Source organism: Eurosta solidaginis, chromosome 4, assembly GCF_040869045.1.
Source record: "Eurosta solidaginis isolate ZX-2024a chromosome 4, ASM4086904v1, whole genome shotgun sequence".
Taxonomy (NCBI): Eukaryota; Metazoa; Arthropoda; class Insecta; order Diptera; family Tephritidae; genus Eurosta; species Eurosta solidaginis.
Window position 1 is genome coordinate 63941494 of NC_090322.1, and position 18423 is coordinate 63959916.

At 37.2% G+C, this 18423-nt stretch overlaps 1 protein-coding gene across 6 annotated transcripts in view; it reads left to right on the forward strand.

The window, feature by feature from the left end:
- The first annotated feature begins 4518 nt into the window (after nucleotides 1-4518).
- The window catches only part of Lsd-2 (Lipid storage droplet-2), a 37161-nt gene continuing 23256 nt past the window's right edge, over nucleotides 4519-18423 (forward strand). For 2 of the 6 annotated variants that reach the window (XM_067781920.1, XM_067781921.1), the window contains exon 1: nucleotides 4539-4988. In XM_067781920.1, the coding sequence (XP_067638021.1) occupies nucleotides 4805-4988 (184 nt within the window). In that variant the 5' untranslated portion in view covers nucleotides 4539-4804. Of the gene's footprint in view, nucleotides 4989-18423 lie in introns of all 6 variants that reach the window. The other 4 variants (XR_010952595.1, XM_067781922.1, XM_067781924.1 and 1 more) reach the window with 4 other exon arrangements.

Consider the following 18423-nt stretch of genomic DNA (forward strand, 5'->3'; position numbering starts at 1 on the left):
AGTTATTGGGATGCGGTATGGTAAACATAATGTGTAGACATATTTGGTAGAACACGTGAGGCATAGGTACTTTCAGATAAAGTTAAGTATTTAGGGTCTATTTTGGACAAAGAACTTCATGGAGACATAACGTGGAGAATAGGGCTAGGAAGGTCGCGTTTTCTTTGTACTTCTGCAGGGGGCTATCGGCAAGAGATGGGGCTCTCGCCAAGAGTAATACTCCGGCTTTATGTGATGGTAGTCAAACCGATTCTGCCCTATGGGGTGCTGGTCTTAGGGACTGCACTGGACACGGCGATAACCACCAAAATATTAGTGTCAGTACAACGGACGGTGCTGGGTGGTATCAGCGGCGCTCTTAGAATAACACCTGCCTTGGCATTAAATGTCATGCTGCACATATACCAGTAGATATTGCGGGAAAGGCGACCGCGGCCCGGTCGTTGGTCAGGTTTCGTGATATGAGCTAAGGGCTTTCTTCGGGCACTCTAGCCTTTTTACCAGGTTCTCTGCCAGGAAGTATTATAAGTAAGAATATTGCCTGCCAATAACTACTCCCAGTGAAACCTGCGCCACAGTCATTCCCCCGTGAGGGGAATGGGAAAGGGGACACATCTCTGGTAGTGGTCCAGTTATCTTGTTCACGCATGTGTCGAAGTTGTACTGAAAGGTTGGTGGAGGGGTCTTTTGTCAAGAACTAAATGAAAGCCGCAAGTTTTAGTTGGCTGATCACTGCAGCGTCTTCCAAGCGGAAGTTGCCGCGAGTAAGAATGCGGTGGATCAAATGCTACCCAGCGCTGCTACGGTTAGGGAATTTAATGTCTTTTTGGATAACCAAGCGGCTGTCAAGGCGTTGAGTTCAACTATAGTTCGACCGAGGCTTGTCTGCGATTGCCTGACCTCGCTTGCATCGAACTATTTTATGATTAAGATTATCTGGGTCCCGGGCCATAGCGATATCCCGGCAACTGTCAAGCGGCATCGGTACAAGAGAACCGGATGAAGATGGCTATAGGGATTTCGGGATTCCACTGGCCACCTGTGGTCTGATCCTGCATAGATGAGCCTCGAGTCAGCTCACCACCTCTTGCAGGGTAGAAAGATCCTTCTAGCCGGAAGTGGACGGCAGGAGGTCTACCGAAATTATTGGGTTTACCAAGGCTTATCTACCAATGGCCATTGGGGTTATGACAGACCACTGTCCAATGGGAATCCATGCGGTACGTATCAGTGTACTGGATACTCCATCCTGCTGCAGCTGATGATTCCACCTCATCGATTCATTTAATGCTTGGTCCCGACTCACTTGGATCTCCGGGGAATTTATGCAAGGTTAAAATCGGTCTCATTCGAAACTATTTCGTATATGCAACGTCTATCTAAGTAGCTTTAGTTTACGTCACCGTTATTTTATGTGGTATCACAACGGACTTTCATGCTGTCCAATTGAGCTTCCCTACCAGGGCAGGGAAGGAAAAATAATTTAATTCAAAATATTTACTGCACACACTAATTTGTCAGCTTACTTGCTCATCATGTTTGTACAGAGACAATTTAAGATAGAGATGTTGCAGGGACGAAAAATAGTGTGAATCAAGCTTCACAAAATGCTAGTAGGTCACATTCACCACTTACCACAGCTGAATTTGTTAAACTACCACTGTCTGTATTTATTATTTAACAATTATTTGTAAATTTTTTATTTAGCTAATCTCTTCAGAATTTTAATTTTTACTCTCTAGAACTCCAATCAGTGTATTTTGTGTGCTTAAATTATGTCAAAAATTGTGTTAAAGTTTGTGGTGTGGTGAAAGTGACCTACTAGAATTTTGTGAAGCTCCGCTGCTTTCCACTGAAGTTCGCGCATGCAACATCTTTATTCTTCAATCAACTTTGGTTTATAGTTTACCGATTTTGTCGCTAGATTTCAAGAATGCGGCCTATATTCTTATCTTCGAATTGAAAATTTCTTAATTTGGTTTGGTCCAAAGTACAATTTTATATTTTTAAGTAGGTAAACGATGAACCTAATTTATATGCCTATGTAGTATGTGCATACGTACGTACCTACATATGTATGTATTTACTTTTAGCCAACTCGACGATTAAGCGGCGATGGTAAGGGATAATAAGTATTACGTAATCTGATATTTTTAGGATATAAAAACCTCTATGTAGGCTAAGCATTGGTAAAGGCTGAATCAACTCCTATGCAAACTATGGTTGGACGAGAATCCAGATTGGAATTAGAGAAGGGCGATCCGGCAAACTTCGCTAATTAGCGCGGAATCAACCTGCTCAATATGGCGTAGGTTCTATCTAGCGTACTGCGCGCAGTCAACGGACTGACAGTGCAGCTTCAGACCTGATAAATCTAATATCGATCAGATCTTCACTATACGTCAGATGCTGAAGAAGATAGGAGAATCGACACACACCCTTTTTTTGACGACTTCAAAGCAGCGTTTGAAAGCGCTGCTTGTATACCGTTATGCCTGAAATTAAATCCCTTGAGTGGGTCTTGCATTAAATAAGGACAAGACGAAGTACATGTAGTCGACCACGAAAGAATCGGTGGACTAGCGCCTTGACAGCCACGTCACTGTTGCCGAATAAAAATTAAAGAGTGTGAAGAACTTCCTCAATCTGGGAACCAGCATTCAGTGGCGGATCCCGCTCTGATCTGGAACTTATGAAAATTATAAAAGTTTGTTTTAATTACATATACAATTTTTAGCTTTTATGTATGTATAATCTATAAGATCGTCTTAATCGCCCGAATCTTCTAAAAAGTCTTAAGTGTATATTTGCATTGTTGGTGTTATATAATAATACATATTTTTATAAAAATATCGAAAATAATGAACGTCGAAGCAAAACTTAGTAAAAACTGGAAAAATCTGAGTGATGATGACTTTTGTAGATGAGTGTAGATACGTATGTGTGTTTGTATAAAAAAATTTTAAGTCACTTTATCTCACTAAAAAAGTTAACTTAAATCGCCCCCCCCCTCCCTCCCAAATCGTGATGGATCCGCCCCTGACAGCAGTAACAGCGAAAACAATGAGTTGACAGTTGAAAAGTAGATTCCTCTGTCGACGTACAAAAATTAGACCTTACAAGTTGTTCATCTTACACGTCATCATGTATAGCTCGAAAAAAAGGTTCTCCAGATGATTTTGCTTCCTGACCCTGATGCCAACGGCGAGTATCTAAGGAGGTATAATTGTGACCTGTACGCAAATATGAAGATAGTGCAACGAATAAAAGGCCAAAGGCTTCGCTGCTGGAAGATGAAGTTGGAGAAGATCTGATATCCCTTGGCGCCCCCAATTGGCGCCAGTTATTGCGAAACAAATATAGGTAGCGTGGCTTGTTACAAAACGCCCAGAATCGCATAGGCGTTCTCCTATAGGAATACGTTCTCCTAAAGGAATGCGTTACCGGCCGGGAACTTCATTAATTCCCACACAATGTGGGCTAGCCACGGTGGGCCGTACTAAAAGGTAAGCCTGTCGTTTCTGAAAATGGAATGTTTCGTCGTGGTCAAACTAAGTTTTTCGCACGACAGTCGGGTTAGTATAAGAAGGTACGTCCTAAATTATTTTCGGCAAACGTGTATTGAACTGGAAGCACGCCTCAATAATGTTTAGCCCGCTTCTTCTTCTTTAATTGGCGTTTAAACGGATTTGGACGTGCAACAAACTGCATAATACGCGTCTTCGCTGGTGTAACTGGCGCCAATTGGAAGCACTGATAACTGCTGGATCGTTGTTGGACTACCCACGATAATACTCCCCAAAGGGGACTCCTCTGCTAAATCCGGTAAGCTTTGGTATCAGTACTTTCTTGTATTAGCCCCTCGGCTCTTTAGCTACTCTCCGGCGGTTTTCTTTTAAACAAATTCTATATAGCATGGCCCACGAAGCATGCTGTTTTCAGAGCAGGGGACCAAATTGAAAGAAAGTGTTGTATTGTTAGATTGCTTAAGGGGCAGGTGAAGAAGTGGTTGCTGTAGTGAAGAGACTTCCGTATTCGTGGGATAAATTGGCTATGTAAGAGTGCAACATGGATAGGCCATACATGTATATATTGTGAATATGAGACGATCTAATTTTGTTTTATTGAACCAATTACACAGATCGATTGATATTGAATTACGGAGCCAGGTTGTTTGTATTATTTGAAAATTACAGATTTTTGAGTTAATTCGCTTTAGAGCTAAGTATTCAATATGAGGTGACAAAATAAAACACGAATTTCCCAACATTGCCGGCTATTGCCTATACGAGGCAACCGCAGTTGAGTCAGCTATGTACATATGTATATTGTCAAGCGAATATGTAATAAGAGAAATATCTGCAGCCAATTGGGCAGTAGTGATAAGAGAAGCAACATATTTTGTGTACATAGAGATCACGTACACCTAGCAAGAGTAACAATCTAACACTGAGTACCAAGCTGGGGGTAGCCGATTGATCGCAGCATATGTACTTGGATTGCACGAGTACTTTTCATATAATACCACATTGTTTAGCTGCAGGCCAGTCAGAAGCGTGTAATATTCACAACGTAGAGCATTAAATCGATCAAACGAATTAAAGTTAAAGAAAAAACTTGAATAAAATAATTGCATCTATTCTTTTCTACTTAAATTAAAATACTAAATAAAGACAAATTAATAATCAAGTGAATTTATTTATAGACAATTATAATAAAAGTTAACTAAGTGCAAGTGCTAAAGACATAAAACATTTTTAAAGAAAATAGTTTTTAAAAAAATTATTTAATAGAAATTATTAAAATGGCTACAAGTGCAGATCAAAGCAAAACGAATGTAACTGGAGCAAATGGTGCGCTAGCGCTCGAACAAGGCAAAGATGTACAAACGCTTTTGCCACATTTGGAATCGCTGGAGCGCATTATAAAATTGCCGGTTGTAAATGCGGCATTGGACAAGAGTCAGGATGTCTACCAAAATGTGAAAGGTATGTATTTTTGTGTGTGCGTGCTATTGTAAAAGTTAATCTACATACATAGTTCGTGAAGAGCGCGTCGTACGGTACATTGGCTGGAAGCAAGTTCAGTTATATATTTAGAAATTATAGATGAGCGGAACGATACCGCTACAGGATATTAAACTCAAATTACGGTAAAAAATTAAAAAACTTCCAGAAATAAACGTGTGTGTACATACAAAAAAATTGTTAAAATTTCGTTGCTGCGCAAATATTTTACTTCGTTTCCATATTTGATCTCCCAGGCACGTAGTCACGTAGGTAATTTTGAAAACGTTTGTACATATTTAACAGCGATGGGCAAACGTTGCTCTCTATACGAAATGTGACTATTTTTACTTCGGCTGCAATAAGCATACATTTTAAACTTTATATTTCAGCGAAGACTGACTACTGTGAATTTCGGGGAAAATTTTAGAATAGCACCCCCGAGTTCGAGGTAAAACTTGGTATCAAATGAAAGAGGGAGTTGACCCGATCACAAATATATATATTTTAAAGTGCGCAAACTTATAATTTAAAAGTTATTTGTTGTTAAAGTTTGCAAATTTAGGAAATTTCTATAGCACTTTAAATTACAATTTACATATCTTTCAAAACCTTAATCCACATACATATCTATATAAATTGGCAACGATAAACTTAAATTGCATTTTTGTATATTTCACATTTCATTTTTGCATTGTTTTTACTTATTATAAATGTTTTTTATTAAATCAATCGCGCTTTTGTAGCAACATGCACATTTATATATATGTATATATATATTTTATTGATGACATTACAAAGCTGTGCTGCCACATAAACAAAAGAAAAAAACAAATATAAATATTACCTCACAACCTTTCAGTTAATAAAGAAAAAGGAAAATATATATTTTTACTACTCATTTTGAAAAGTTGAGATAAATTTCCACGTAGGCGGCCTTCGGCCGCGCTTATAAAAAATAACCCTGGGCTACGCCATGCCAAGTCCGGATGTGTGGTATAACCGTGGCTACTGCCACGGTGATGTCCTGCGTAGTACAACCTTCTGCGCAGCCGGTGTTGGATCGGCTAACATAACAATAAACATAAGAGTTATAAGGTAATATCAGCTCGTTCACGAATACAAAAAACAGCTTTTTCAAATTTTTGGTAAATAAAGACTAGAAAAGTTAAAGATATATATACATCAGATGAAAGGTATTTTTATAAGTTATTTTTCGATTCTGCACGTGTTCCGTTTTTTAGATGTGGCAGCACAGATTTGTAATGTCATAGAATATATATACGTATACACATATAAAAGTTGTAAAGAAATTTACAAATTTTAACAACAAATAACTTTTAAATTATAAGTTTGCGCACCTTAAAATATATATATTTGTGATCGGGAGAACTCCCTCTTTCATTTGATACCAAGTTAAACCCCGAACTCGGTGGTGCAAAACTAAATCGTTGCCGAATTGCGCATTGTAATCCAAAAACGTTTCTAATATGTTTCACTTTACTGTACATTCTTTGTGTGGTTCCTTCCAGTTAGAACATTCATACGCTTTTTTTTTAACCTAGCGCTTGCCCATCTCTGATACGTACATTGGACTGGGTCGATTTATTAACGGATATCGCGCCATCGATTTTTAGATAGGATTTGGGCTCAGGCAAAAAAAGGGTAATTGTTTACTGATCCGAGGACCACGAATCCGAGAGCGGAAATTCAAAATTTTATTTCTATCAAAAGTTATTTCCAAAAACCCGAAAAATGGCCTCGGAGCGCTCCGAAACCGGGGGGTGGAATCCATAGTATTTTTGCACAGAACACCTTTCTGCATTGGCGGTCTTGGCAGCGCTTATAAAAAATTAACCCTTAGTGGATCCAACACCGGTTTGGAGACCAAAAATATATCCGCGCAAAACACTTTTACCCAGTTTTTCTTGTGGGTACTACAAAATCATCAAAACAACAACAACCACATGAAAATTTTCAACTTTGTTTGCAAATATCTCCGAAACGAAATAAAATTTTGAATTTGAAATTTGACACCTCTCCCGATATTTTTGGACAAGTTTTAGCAGTTGTGAGCTAAAGTAAACAATTACCAAAAAAAGTTCCACTAAAATAAAAAAAACAATTTTCGAGCCTGCGATATTTCATCGATTTTTTTCATTATCAAGGCTCCAAATAATTTTTTATTAATTTTTTTAGTGTCAATTGGCAGTTGCAAAATTGGTAAATGCAGTTTTTTGAAAAAAAATTGTCTTATGGAGATTTAGAAGAATTTTGGTCGAAGAATCGACTTTTTTCGCAGGCTTTGGGTATGCGTAGTGGAACTTTTTTCCTGAGCCCAAATCCTTTCGAAACATCGATGGCGCTATATAGGTTAACTTTCGTCCATACAAATCGACCCAACCCTACGTACATACTAACACATTAATAGAAATCAAAAATTTTTGAATATAAAGATATTGCATGCGCGAACTTCGGTGGAAAGCAGCGGAGCGTAACAAAATTCTAGTAGGTCACTTTCACCACACCAAAAACTTTAACACAATTTTTAACATAATTTAAGCACAGAAATACACTGATTGGAGTTTTAGTGAGTAAAAGTTAAAATTCTGAACACATTAGCTATTTCTTTGTAATTTTACGATACAAATTTCACGCAGTTTTCGTTAGCAGCTACTACACTTTTCTTGGACCTAAGAAGTACAACAGTGCCAAATAGCATCCACACAAAAAACCAGGCATGCTTAACGAACGAAACGATATCATTTCGTTACGATAATCAACGCTAATAAACGAAACGAAGTCACTTCATTTTCACTTTCATTTCACATTATCGTAACGAAATGATATCGCTTCGTTCGTTAAGCATGCCTGCAAAAAACGAACAAGAACAAGCATTTTATCAGGTGAGCGTGGCTGTTTATGTGCGTGCTGCTACATATCCTACTTGTAGACCTGTACTATGATCAGTTCGTCAATGCCTTTACCTATATGTCATGTGGTTTGATTTTACGAGTATTGCTAAAAACCAGAAAGTACGAGAGACGATCGCTTAAGTTACCTATACACATATCTACATAAACATATACACTGACAATCATCTGAATAGGTTCAAATGTGGCGAAAAAGAAATTTTGTTGTTTTTGTTTTGAGTAGCTTAGAATACTTAGAAATGCAAACTACCCTCAAAGATTCGTGTTAATTTGTCCTATTTTCTTTAAGACTGTTGCTGTGTTGTGTTAATATTGCTTCGCCCCACTCACAAATTCCATCAAAGTCCAAGTCCTCTTATGGGGGTACAAGAAAACTAACAGTGTCAACAGCGTTGGACCATAGGAATGCAGATTACAATTGTAATTAACGCTGGTGCCATTTTGGATCACATCGCATGCAGGACATCTGTTACGTACTTCGGGGTTCATTCTGGACAAGTGAGAACGGTAATAGTATAGTTGAGAGGTCGACTGCTAATACGCGTCCAAAAATGTCGAGATAGGTGTCAAAAGACGCGTATTGACCTCGACAGCAATAATCCGAAGGCGGAAAATAAAAATGTTAACTCGTTCAAAAGATGACAGTTCTGGGTGCAGTATTTTGGCAGTAATACAGCCGTTTCCAGTGTGTGCTTTTAGGTCAAGCGACCAAACTGTAGACGCGTGGCACCTCAGCGGCAGGCCATTGGCCTTGTAAGTTGTAACGTAGGCGTAACGCTACCGACGTGAACGTCCAATATTTGCGCCATTTGTTTCTTCCACATCGAAAACAGAGCAACCGTGGACTCGTTCGGGAATAGTGTCAGATCGTGCGTGGTGAAGAAACCAGAAAGTCTGGATAGATATCTTTTTATTTTGGAAACTAATTTGTATATTAAAGGGTAATGTCCTGTTGCCACTATCGTGCCGTCTATGGCATAAGAAATTATAATAGCTCCTTCTGGTGGGAAATCAGCCTTAGTATTAAGTTAAGCGGATTAATTCTCCTAGGTTTTTAAGGTTGTTCCTAAATGGATCCGACGCTTGCCGGATAATTTGCGGTACATCTTTTTAGACAAGGGGCAATGAGTGATTCTTATATGTTTTGGAGTAGTGGGCCGTGGTTGACTGTTTCAAAGGCTTTTGATAGTTCAAGTGATACGAGTACCAATCTACGATGGGGTTTTGGCTGGTCTAGTCTGTAATTTATCTGGGTGTTTATGGTGTCTGTGCGGTGGAAGTGATTGCATTTTGCGGAAGAATTGAGGGAGCTTCCAACATCTTTCTACTGGCCAAAGGAGTGATATCGATCGGATTTAGTACACAAACTTACCTTGATAGCGTGGGTCAGCTAGCTAACTCCCCAATCGTCAAGATGTTTCATAGCTATACTCTCTGGGCCTGTTTACCTGGAAAGCTTGGCCTTTTTTAATTGCTCCTTATACCTCTTAAATTTTTAATTCGCAGGCATTTACAATTACAATTAAGCTTCTTCAAGCATTTGCCATCATATAGAGCTATTTTCTAATATAAGTCCTGGTTCTTAATTAAATTTTTCGGTGACGAAGACTTCTACGAAAGTAAACACAGGTATGAAAAAAAAAAACAAAAAAAAATTAAAGGACCTTATAAGGTGGCATCGTTACGCTGGGACAAATACATAGTTTTAAACCGAGTCATGTCCCTTAAAGTCGAAACGCTTGCCATCCTAGTTGCCATCATAACCAATATTCAATAATAAAAATAGGTAATCTTCATGTCATTGTATGTGATCTAACATGAACTTTCTTCGCTGCAGTAATCGATCTTTTTTTGTTCATATCAATACCTACCTTTACATTCGCTCGAGGTTCCAACACTTCCGACCGCTGCTGCTAATTGTTTCACAAAAGATACCAACAAAGCAACAGGAATCAGTATTTTCTGTTAAATTGAACTCAATTGAAGTCAATTGCGTCTTGAACGAATAAACTATTCGGTGTACTCATACTCAAATCAACAATTATTTAAGTACATATATGGAGCATTCTACGGTTGGGGTGGGGAACAAATCGTACGCATGCTTTAAATTTTCGTGCTTAGCCTTATACGAACTATAACGAAAAGAGTCATGCGTTTGTACCAGGGAGTTAATTATAAGTTGTATCGCATATACGTTGCTTCAAAATAATTTTTCAATGAAAATTTAAAAAATTTTGTTCGAAAATTGTACGGCAACGTTTAGTTTTTATTTTTCATTCAATAACAATTTATCAACGTTAATTTTTTTAGAAACTTTATATTTTTTATTTCATATTTATTGTTATTGATATTAGAGAAAAATTACAAAGTTTACAACGGCGATGGTTACTAGGACATGTTTCTGAATTTCACTTCTTCATCAGCTAGCTTCTCGGGAGCTGAGTATTGAACTCGAAATATCAAACATTCATACTTTATACTAGTGTAAAGGCAGATGACTTTATCCGCTCAGACATGTGAATGCCCGCTGCTCACTTTGCAATTGGTCTCTAAGTTTTGCCTTTTTGTTTCTTCTCCTTTATTCACCACTAGCAGACCCGTCAGACGTTGTTCTGCCCTAAATTTGGTCTATCTGCATACATTTTCATAAGCTTTTTCCGTCTAGCCCTGCCCTCCCCCTCTTCACTTTATCTTAATCCTTTTATTCTCTCCCCCCCCCCCCCCCCCCCCCTCCGTCTTTTTCGCTTCATCTATCGCTATCTTCGTCTCACTCTATCTCTTTGTCAGTCTCCTTCCCTCTTTTCTCTTCTCTGAAGTTTTTCCCATTCTTCTTCATCCCTTATTGCCAGTCCCAGAGGGTGGTATGTATTTTGTTCCAGTCCCATTCCGAGTCCCAGTCCCACTCCGAGTCTCAGTCCTAGTCCTAATCCCAGTCCCAGCCCGTCTCTGGTCTACTTCCCGGAAAAAGAAAGGATCGTAAATACTAATATAGGCAAATTTATATACCAAATTTCAGCCACATCTAATAGGACGTATGTAAATAGGTATGTGGGTATTATTAATTCATATCTTTATTTCGGCTTCGCATGCATATTTATCAGTTTTGCCAGGCTGATGCGACTAAATCGAAAATCACAATGAAAATTACTTTAAAGCACTCAGCAACAGTTTTCATTTGATATCCATATTACAAACACATTCTAGGGGTATCCGGGTCCAGGTTTAGGCCTATATCTCGAGACCCTAGCCACCCAGGGGTATAAAGATTACTCTGTACTAAAGCACACATCAACAGCTTCAATTTGATACCCATAATGTAAAACCACATCCTAGTGTTACCCTGGTCCACGTTTTGGCCGATATTTCGAGACCATAGTCACCAATAAGTATAAAAACTTCCCTGTACTAAAGCTCTCATCAACAGCTTTCATTTGTTATCCATATTCTATAAACACATTCTAGGAGCACCCGCGTCCACGTTTTGGCACATATCTCGAGATTCTAGTCACCCAGGGGTATAAAGATTACTCTGTACTAAAGCATACATCAACAGCTTCAATTTGATACCCATAATGTAAAAACACATCCTAGTGTTACCCTGATCCACGTTTTGGCCTATATCTCGAGACTCTAGTCACAAATACATAGGTTTGAAAACTATCATGTACTAAAGCACTCATCAACAACTTTCAATTGTTACCCATGTTGTATTACCACTTTTTAGGGGTACCCAGGTCCACGTTTTGGCCTCAATCTCGAGACCCTAGCAACCCACGGGTACGAAAAATACTCCGTATCAAAGTATTCACAAACAGCTTCCATTTGATACCCATATTGGACAAACATATCCCAGGATTACCCAAGTCCACGTTTTGATCTCAAAACCCTAGCCAGAACGGTATAAAAAGTATCATATGTCTGTCTCCTGGTTCTAAGCTACCCCTCCACTAATTTTCAGCCAAATCTGTTCATCCGTTCTTGAGTTATAAATAGTGTAACTAACACCACTTTCTTTTATATATATACATCACATTAGAAACTTCAAAAATAACAGCATTTCTCCACTATTTAATGGATGTTATTATACATATAAACCTTCCTCTTCAATCACTCTATCTACTAAAAAAAGCGCATCAAAATCCGTTGCGTAGTTTTAAAGGTTTGAGCACTCAAAGGGACATAGGGACAGAAAAAGCGACTTTGTTTTATACTACGTAGTGAAAGTGATACATGCAAAAATACCAAAAAATAAAACATTTGTTTAAGAATTTTAAGGAAATGTTCAATATTTTTAACGAAAGAGTATTTTTCGAGAGATGTATGCATTCTTAACCATTTATTATTATTTATGTATGTACATACATATGTATGTCAAGCTGATATGAAAACACATACATATGTACCTACAAACCTACGGCCGAAGTTAAATAACGCAGCGAATGCTATGTGTATATACGTATGTGTCGCATCATGTCCCACTCAAAAGTAATTTGCTCGCACAGTTGACACCGAACAATCACACACACGAATTTTTTTGGTAAAAATGTTTCTTTTCTTTAAACAATTTGGCTGATATAAGAAAGGAATCATGAATTTTTTTTTGATGCAGGACGAAGGTAAATATTTCAAAGTTTTACTGAAAGGTAGAATTTTTCAAATCCATCTTTCCGTTTATGAGTTATAGCTGTGTAAACAAAAATTTTATGATTTTTTACTACATTTTGGCAATTTGCCACGCCCCTATAATATATATCTTCAAATTATATTAACTGTACCATCTCACGTAGCTAAGCTTTCAAATGCAAAAAACCGTTTTAAAATCGGAGCATTCTGTGTGAAGTTATGTGCATACATGGCATTTAGCGACTTTATTTTATAAGATTTATAGATTTAGGTACATACTTATTCCATACGCTTTAAAATTCTAATTGTGTGGAATAATTATAGGCGCGCTCCAAGAGCTTAGTAACATTGGATTTATAGCATTGCTTTTATAAGCAGCACTTCCACTGTTCATTATTATATCAATATTATTATCAATAACAAACAAAATAACTTAAAAAAAATTTTTTTAATTAAACGGATTTATTGAAAACAATACTTACATGAAATAATAATAATACTACTGAGGTCGCTTTCTATTCTTGTATGTGTTATAGAGTTCCAAATATTAGCCACATCGGACCACAAATGCGATTTTTGTGAATATATCGATCCTTGCGCCACCTAGCGACGATTTTTTTCTTATTATTGCATTGTCATCGGGTTCTGAACTATATTCCAAGCTTCAAGCTTGTAGCTTATCGGGAAGCTACTTAAATTTTAATTACAAAATTCGTTCACAACGGCCGTGCAGCCTGTCAAGTCAACCTAAATAAAACCGTTAAAAAAAACAATTGTATAAAGCAATATGAGCATGTCTCGCTAATTAAATACAGATATTTCATATTTAGGTATTTCACAAGATATATTTTTTACCATATACTTCAATCAAATTTTATATTGGAAACTAAGGAAACAATTGTACATGAATACGAAACTCTTGTAAATTGCATAATTAATTTCAAATTATTCTTCCTCTGTACATTAAGGTGTTGATTTATAAGGAGACCAATTATAAATTCGTCCAAAATTGACGACTTTTCATGGAACGCTCAATGGAAATATAGTTTGTAGATCTTGAAAATTTTGTTCTATTTCACCCATAGAGAATTGTTTGCACGATGAATTGCGTGCGGTTAATGGTATAGGCATTTTTGAAGAATGTTTCAGTAGTGCCATAGCCTGAATGTGTATAAATTTTTGTTTCTACGAACCGCCGCACAGTGGACTGGATTTGGCTTTCAGTGGACTTAGGGAAATGAAAAAAATATTAGTTAATAACACAAAAACTTTGATGGGTACGAAATTAAGTCTCATTACATGACGTTTTTATATATGAGTATTTTTTCATAAAGTCTTAAAAAAAATGTTATAGCAAACAAAAAAAACTTAATGTATGGGAGAAATCACATATTTACCGTTAACTCATTTTCCTCACATTTCCTCAAAACTTCATTAATTTATTTATATAGTTAGGGTTATATACTATGCAATATACTCGGCTTCATGGTTCGAAAATGTTCGCGTTTTTTTTTTTTTTTTTTTGTTTTTTTTTTTTTTTTGTTTTTTTGTTTTTATTTTTTTATTTTAGTACTGCGAATCACTTTTTAATTTTGGGTAGAATTTAAAAACAAAAATATTTGATAATTCATATGATGCATTTAATTTTTTTATATTGAATTTAGCAATCCAAAAAAGGTTCAAATCAAAAATTTAGCTATTCCAGCTTGTTCTTTAATTTTTCATTTTTTTATTTATATGATGCTTACTATTCCAGCTTGTTCGTTAGTACCAAAAGAGTAATTAAAAGCAAAAATTATTCGATCGGTCAATAGTCCATGAAATCGCCAAATATACATATAGGCATATGACCAAAAAAAAAAAAACTATTTTTATTATTTTAAGTAAATCTTGCGTTTCATATATAGTATGTATATTCGTACCCAATTAAAATTGAGAAACTAAAATATTTAGTTTTCTCTATCATAGTCATGGTTTTGCGGTAGGAGTAGTAGAGATTTCACTTCTTCCGATATTTCCTCATGCTTACTAGGTAATTTCGATCTACTTGATGAAATAAATGGATCAGAAGTAACTAATAAATTATTTAAAATGTCCTCATTTGTGGCTTTGCGGCTAATTTTTCTATACGCAGACATCAACATAGTCCAGGGAATTAAAACGCAGCGGCTGCGCTGGCTAGGCCATGTTATGCGGAATGAAAGATGATACTCCGGCCAAGAAAGTGTTTCTATCGGAACCCGCCTATGGAAGCAGAGGTAGAGGGCGGCCCCCACTCCGTTGTGAGGACCAGGTGGAAAACGATTTAAACTCCCTAGGTGTGACCAATTGGCACCGGTTGGCGGAGCGAAGGTGCGACTGGCGCACCTTGTTGGATGGCCAAAACCGTTTAGACGGTTAAGCGCCAATTAAGTAAGTAAGTAAGGCTAATTTTTCTTGCATGGTCTCGACGATATGCTCTAAAATCTTTATTTCTGGATTCAGCGGCTTCTTCGGACAACTTTCCGATAGGAATGGCACCAAAATGCTCTATTATTGAAGCTCCGTGTACTAAGATTTTATGTACACTTGAAGGCATGATTTACCATTCATGTAGTTCGACGTAAACTCGAATGGTTTCTCTGGCGTACATGTTGAACTTTGATACGTTTATTGGACACCCACATGAAAGTGCCCCTAATATTATAGAGAATCTTTGAATGAGATTTTCACTAACACCCGTTATAAAGGCGGTAGTTTTAATGTCAACGAAAAATCGTCTAGCGGTATTTCCATCATTCGTTATACCGTGCCCTTGCTTTACCACGTCTACCAATAAACCAGTCTGAATAGTAAAAATTATTTTAGTGAAAGCAAAATTGCTGGAAATTGGAAAAATACCTAGATGTACACATATGCTCGTTAGGGTATGTCGATATGAAACCCGGTTACTAAAAGTGTCATAACTTTTTTAAATTAGGTTTTACGAAAAAATGTTATATAACAATAAATTATGGAAAAAGATAATAGAATAGAATTTTTTTCAATTTGACACAAGTTTTTTTAAGCGGGGTCGCCGCTCGGCAGTGACCTTGAAACACTCTTACGCCCCGATTCTGAGCGTTACCGGTAAAATAGTACCCAGAACATTATGTAACCGAATATCGTTACCAGTTCTTTTATCCGCGATTCTGACCCAAGTGGTAACGCTGTCATCACCGAAAACCTCACCAGTGTCTGTGGAGAAATTTGGTAGGTAGTTTTCTTCGCTTTCACGGTTGCCACTTTCTTCCATTTGGACCAAAAATGGTCCCTTCCAATCCCATTTAGTCTGCTGGTCCCTTCTCTTCAATTTTGGTCCTTTTTAGGCAGTAGCCACGATTGGTACTTTTCTTTCTTTTTCACTCAGGTAAAAATTCACAATATTGCCCAAAAATTCGTCACACTTTCGTTAGACCCCATGTAATTTTGAATTTACTTCAATGGAACTCACCATAAAAAAATCCTCAGTCAATAAAATGTACCAGAACAATAATATTTCACCTAGGATATAATTTATGCCAGGCATTAAAAAGAAAAGTGTTGGCAAACACATTGTCGTCAATGATTAAATAACCGACTAATCAAAAAAAACTCTTGTTTTATAATAATATTCATAACGGCTAGATATTTCGATCGGTTATCAAACACTATGTAAAATATATGAAAATAAAAATTGCTTCTCGCCTAGCATAGCTTATAGCGAGCACTCTGCCGTTAGCCTAACACTTTCAAAACTTATACAAAGAAGTTCTATGCATTACTTCTCGTTTGGCACGTTGATATTTAAATCTTTCTCACCCAGCTCAATGAGTTCAAGGAATTCCAGGACTATTGTGGTGTTAGACCACGCAAGGTAATTGAAAACTAAGTATCTTGGCACAAGAATTATTTTAACTCGAAAACAGAAGGAAGCAAATGCAAAAGAGATTTGATTTCGGAAGAAATGTTTTGTATAAAATTATTCCTGTAGGTGCTAGCAGAACCCCTGAGGTCTGCGATCAAAACTCACATTTACTGAATCTAGGCTCTGATATAAAGTTTAAACGTTAAGGGAAAAAGTAAGCATCTATAAAAATAGCACTAAGAAAATTGTCTAGTTTTCAACAACATAGTGCTAGAACCAAGAGCTTTGTGACCAAAACTAGGTGCACAACGTTCGGTTGGTGAAAGACATAGACTTATTCTATGTCAAAATATAGAACCATTTTTGGTTGCATGCACATATATTTGTTTGTTCAGCTTGAATTAAAGGAAAATCTTCACTATGTTCAGTAAAAATTTATATGGAAACATCCTAAAATTTTGTATTTGATACTAATAAAATAAAACAAAAATTTGGTCCTTTCTTTCGATGAATTTTGGTCCCAAATGAAAACATGGTGTGGCAAGCTTTACCGAAAATGTCTCACAAGTAGGTACGAGGTTAACGAATAAACGGGACGATATGTATATGATAAGTTTCTGCACAGGTATATTGTAATTTATTCTGTGAAAGTACATAATGTAAACAAATATGTATAGCAAGAGGCAACACTTTTTTACCATTATCTTTACTTATTTGCGCTTACAATTCTTTATTTTTCAATTTTGCCTTTTTCTAAATAACAGCTGTTGTGTGGTTATTACGATGTAACCACCTACTTTTGTGCGTAAAAAATTATCCGGCTATTTTCGCAGGTACAATACCAAAAGGGTGTAAAAGTTGCCACATGATTTCGTTACCGCGGTGAAGAATGTTGTTACCACACTAGAATCGGGTCGTTAGTGTATTCCTGCCATGTAAAGCTTCTCAGTGAAAACTTATCTGCCTTGTAGTTGCCGGTCAAAGTCGACGCATAACATGCCGCGGAGTTGCAGCAAAAATTAAAAGAAACCCGACGTAAATTGGAAGAGAAGCAGGGCTAAAACTCTCTTCGGAGGTTATCGCGCCGGGTATTTATTTTATTTTAAAAACACAAAACAAGACTTTATCGTTCCCCACGTTCCAATGAGCAGCCCATAGAAACACTTTCCATGATAATTAGATTGAAGCAGTTTACCAAAATCGGATCTCCATATCGATCTTTATATATATACTTCTCTTGTACGCGTGTTTGCGACTAAACTCCTCCCAAGCGACTGGACAGATGTTGATCAAATTTTGTGTGGTCCGTTCTCTTTCTTATATTTCCGTGAAGTGAGCTGGGCCGACTTATTATAAAAATATTTTATGGTATGGAAAGGAAGGGATTAGAAGGAGAAGCTAACGAAGGGAAGGAGATGAAGGAAAATAACGAGCGGTTGAGGGAGAGGAAAGAAGGTGTGGGTAGAGGAGAGAAAATCGGGAAAGTGAAATGGGGAAGATACGGAGGAGAGACAGGGATCAATCATAAAAAGGAGGAGGGAGAGACAAGAATGTTTTTTGCAGAAGCCACAATCAGATAAAAATGATTGCGATTTAAAAAAATATTGCTACGTTAGTTCCACATAGACGTCAGGTGAAGCAGGTATTCAATGTTTGTTACAGAGATTCCATGTATGAGAAATTAAAGTTGGAGAAGTAGAGGGAGTCAGAATGGAAGAGGGAGTAGTAGTGGAACTGGGAATATGAGAGAGAGCGGTAGTCGGTCTTGAATTGGAAATGGGAATGAGAATGGGAGTACCAATGGGAATGGGAGTGCTAGTGAGAATGAAAGTGTAAGTGTGAGTTGGAGTGGGATTAGGAGTAGGAGTGACAGTAAGAGTGGGAGTGGTAGTGTGAGTGAGAAGGAGACTGGGAATGGAAGTAGGAGTGGGAGTGGAAATTGTTTTGGGAGTGGGAAGGAGATAAATGGAATAAGGGATGGACAAAAATAAAAAGA